At 37.4% G+C, this 4,779-nt stretch overlaps 1 protein-coding gene across 4 annotated transcripts in view; it reads left to right on the top strand.

The window, feature by feature from the left end:
• Window positions 1-4,779, top strand: part of LOC106873345 (uncharacterized) — a 253,626-nt gene that overhangs the window by 143,053 nt on the left and 105,794 nt on the right. For all 4 annotated transcript variants that reach the window (XM_052977316.1, XM_014920673.2, XM_052977317.1 and 1 more), the window contains one exon: window positions 1,702-1,959. In XM_052977316.1, coding sequence (XP_052833276.1) covers window positions 1,702-1,959 — 258 coding nt within the window. The remainder of the gene's footprint in view (window positions 1-1,701; window positions 1,960-4,779) is intronic.

The following is a 4,779-nucleotide window of genomic DNA, read 5'->3' as shown; positions in this document are numbered from 1 at the left end:
CACGAGTAAGTGGATATTGAAAATGAATAAAAATGAAAATGCCACTTTTTTAAAACATTTTTTGGGTGTTTTTATTAATTTACATGTTTCGGTTTTTTTGAAAAACCTTATCAAAAATGAATATAAAATATGTGAGAAGAGAAAAGGGCTATTAATAAAATAAAATTGAATTTAAAATTAAGAATGACATTCATAGTTTACTGTTATTTCTTGCATGCGCACGTGGTCCTTTCCTTGGACATGGTAATTCCAACTGGTTCTTTTAGTAGATTACTACTATCTATTTTAGTAAATTAAATAGTGGTCAGGAATTCTAGGAGTGGTTGTAGCTGTCGAATAACTAGCAGCAGTCATGATAATAACAATAGTAGTAGTAGTAGTAGTGGTGGTAGTCGTCGTGGTGAAGTTGTTCCCCCTATGGTTTTAATAGAAATCGGGTTCTTTGATCCCCGAAATATTTTTTATAAGAAAATACTGACCAAGTCTAAATTCTCTAAACTAGCAACACTGAGACTTTCATATATATTTTAATATTTTTATACGTAGATTTGCAAGTTATTCATAAGAAATAAACAAAGGGGATCGAAGAACATCCGTGTTCTCATCAGCATAGACGTTCTAGAATCAATATAATTTGCAGAACTATACACGAACTGTCTTCATGTGACTTGCATATAGTTCTACCGATTACATTGGGGCTATTTTTCAAAATGCCTGACCTCTTTCTTGCATAGTGGTCATCCCTTATACACGTGTAGTACAATTTTTTCTGAATTTTCAGATTTTTTTATATGCTAGGCCACTTGGTTTTAAATTGAATTAATATTCAATTTATCACCCTATCTATATAAATAATAATTTAAATAGTTATGTTCTCCAGCCAACAGCATATACCTCAGTGAATTATTCTCTGCAGAATTGTTTCCGGAATTTTGTGTGCCGGAGCTGAGGCATTTTGAAAAATAGCCCCAATGTAATCGGTAGAATTATATGCAAGTCTTATTTCATGAAGACAATTCGTGTATATTGATTCTAGAACGTCTATGCTGATGAGAACACGGATGTTGTTACATACAGATATTGTTACGTAAGTAAAATGTTAATGTTCGAAACTGCAGTCCATAGATAATTCTTTATTCTGTATATTTCTCGTTTTGTCCTGTTCTGGTGTTTTTGCGAAATTTTTCTGGAGAACATTATTTTTCTTTGTGGTTGGGTCGTTGATGACCCCTTTCTAGCATATTGGATGTCCACCTAGTGGTCATACACGTGTAGTACAATTTTTTCTGAATTTTCAAATTTTTTTATATGCTGGGCCACTAGGTTTTAAATTGAATTAATATTCAATTTATCACTCTATCTATATAAATAATAATTTATATATATATATATATATATATATATATATATATATACACATACACACATACATTTATGCATACATGAAATATATTTATGTTTACAATATATATATGTGTGTGTGTGTATGTGTGTGTGTGTGTGTTACTATAAAGTGATAAGCTGGGATAATACGTTCTAAGTTCAAATAACTTTACTTTTCTTCCTTTCAAGGTTGAACACTGGGTTCAGTGTAATCAACTTATCCCTTCCACCAAAATTACTGGCTCTGTGCCAAAATTTGAAATCAATATTTATATTTCTATGCCTTGGAATGCATTCCTAATGATTTTATTCTTCCAGTTGTTCCAATCAAAAACCAGAAATCTCAGACAACTGGTGCCAGAATTTTACTGAAGGATGATGATAAGTTGTACACAGCTAGTGTTTGGACAAAGACTCAACAATGGGTGAATGGATCTCTCTCGATGACCCAACTTGATGTTACAAGACCAGATCACACATGGAGTGTGAAGAGTGTCATAACTCAAATCCCTGGTAAAAATGTACAGATTAATGTATCATCAGAAGGATTTAAAACTAGAAACATGGTTCTCACATGTAAGTATTGACTTCAATAGAAAACACTTCCTTTCTGACAAATTCTTTTTATTTGGTATACATTCATCATCGTTTAACATCTGCTTTTCATGTTGGCATGGGTTGGATGGTTTGAGTGAGGACTGGCAAGCCAGACGGCTGCACCAGACTCCAATCTGATCATGCAAGGTTTCTACAGCTGGATGCCCTTCCTAACGCCAACCACTCCGAGAATGTAGTGGGTGCTTTTTACGTGCCACTGGAATGGGAGCCAGTCAGGTGGCACTGGCCACAACCACTTTTGAATGGTGCTTTTTACGTGCCACCAGTACAGATGCCAGTCAGGTGGTACTGGCATCAGCCATGACAATGATTTCACTTGACTCAACAGGTCTCCTCAAGTACAGCATATTGCCCAATGATTGAAGGGTACTCTTAAATAGGCTGATTATGTGACACTGGCATAGGCCACGGCTATGGTCTCACTTGGCTTGCCAGGTCTTCTCAAGCATAGCACATCTCCAAAGGTCTCAGTCACTTGTCATTACCTCCGTGAGGCCCAACGTTTGAAGGTCATGCCTCACTACCTCATCCCATGTCTTCCTGATTCTACCTCTCCCAGAGATTCCCACTGTTAGGGAGTGACACTTTTTCACACAGCTGTCCTCATCCATATGTAACACATGACCATACCAGTGCAGTCATCTATCTTGAACACCACATCTGATGCTTCTTATGTCCAATTTTTCTCTCAGGGTGCTTACACTTTGTCATGTATGCACATTGACATTTCTTGCAAGCTTACACATGGACTATGTTTCACTTTGTGAAGCATGGCTGTTTGCATTCATGCGTCATACAGCCTACCTTTCACTCTGAGTGACAGGCCCTTTGTTACCAACAGAGGTAGGAGCTCTCTGAACTTTGCCCAGGTTATTCTTATTCTAGCAGCTACACTCTCAGAGCATCCACCCCAGCTACTGACTTAGTCATGTAGGTAACGAAAGTTATCAGCTGCTTCTAGTTTTTTCCCCTATACATATATACACAAATATATACATACATATTATATATATACATATTGTATATATAGGTGCAGACATGCCTGTGTGGTAAGAGGCTCACTTCCCAGCCACATGGTTCCAGGTTCAGTCCCACTGTGTGGCACCTTGGGCAAGTATCTTCTACTATAGCCTTGGGCAAGACAAAACTATGCAAGTAGATTTGGTAGACAGAAATTGAAAGAAGCCTGTCATATATGTGTGCGTCTTTGTGTCTGTGTTTGTTCCCCACCACAACTTGACAAAAATTGACTGATAGAATAGGTACCAGACTTTAAAAAATATGTTCAAGGATCAATCTTTTGAAGGCATTGCTCCAGCCTGGCCAGAGTCAAGTGAGTAAAATAAGTAAAACCGGGAAGATAAAAGGTATATGTATATGATAGGGTTGGACTTTTGAAATTACAGGTTCAATCCAGCCAAAAGGCTTCAACACTGTATTGGTCAACCCACTTTGACTTCACTTACAAAGGCTGGATAGTTGAACATGACACATTACATCTCTGGTGTTTTGACATAGACATGATACAATAATCTTTCAAAAGGTTGTCATTCATAATGGGTCATCTTCCAAAGCAATGGGTCATCTTTTAACCTTTTAAACCACAGCTGACATGTATATGCTTTCACGGCATCCAGATTCACTTCACAAATGTTTTCATTGCTTTTGTAGCGGTACTTTTTTGAAACTCATACAGTGAGCAATGGCAAATATGTTGTTTCATAAAGGTTTTATCCATCCATAGGGTTAATTACCGAAATAACTGCTGGATAGAAGAGATGATATACTACTTCTAGACAGTTCCCACCCATTTGACCTTGGCTTCGACATGATTGGTTAATTCATATTTCATATTGGTAGGAAAATGCACATGCTTTCTGAACACTCTAATATATATATATATCAGGCTGAGTAAAAAGCAAGCAACATTTTGAAACATGAAATTCATCACAATATATTTCAACAATACGGAAATTTTATTCATCAAAGTAAGCACCTTTACAATGAATGCATTTTTACTAACAAGTTACAAGGTTGTTTTTTACAGTAACATAAAATTCTGGAGTTCTGGAACTGATGAACTCTTTGAAAGCACTTTCAGCATCGATTTGATTTTTGAACTCCTTCTCTTACAGGAAACCATCAAGGTGCTTGAAAAAGTAGTAGTCGGTAGGAAAAAGGTCTGGGGAATAAGTTGGGTGGAGAAGAACTTTGTAGCCAAGTTCCCTCAATTTCTCGAGCATTGTCATGAAGAATGATTAGCCATCTTCTGTTGACCAGTCTGGGACAGAGGAGTAACAGTTTTCCATTCATTTTGGCAATTTCATGGCCATATGTTCCACACATGCACACAGAAACACACACACACACGTGTGTGTGCACACAAACATACACAAACACACACGCTTACACACAGAGAGACCCTTTGTCACCAGCAGAGGTAGGAGCTCTCTGAACTTTGCCCATGCTATTCTTATTCTAGCAGCTACACTTTCAGAGCACCCATCCCTGCTACTAACTTGGTCACCTAGGTAACAGAAGCTATCAACTACTTCTAGTTTTTCTCCCTGAAATGTGGCAGAAGTTGTTCTCTGCACATTTTCAGTGTTTATTGCTCCTGAGCATCTGCCACATACAAAAACTATCTTCCTAGTTAGCCTTCCTTTGATATTGCTGGACACCTCTTATGTGTCCATAGCTTGCACTGGGTACATCTTATAGAGTTTCTACCTATGCCTTTTCTACAGATCGAGCAGGGCCATCTACCTGAAGGGGTTT

The sequence above is a fragment of the Octopus bimaculoides genome, chromosome 28, assembly GCF_001194135.2.
Source record: "Octopus bimaculoides isolate UCB-OBI-ISO-001 chromosome 28, ASM119413v2, whole genome shotgun sequence".
Lineage (NCBI taxonomy): Eukaryota > Metazoa > Mollusca > Cephalopoda > Octopoda > Octopodidae > Octopus > Octopus bimaculoides.
This window is presented reverse-complemented; position numbering and strand designations above follow the sequence as displayed.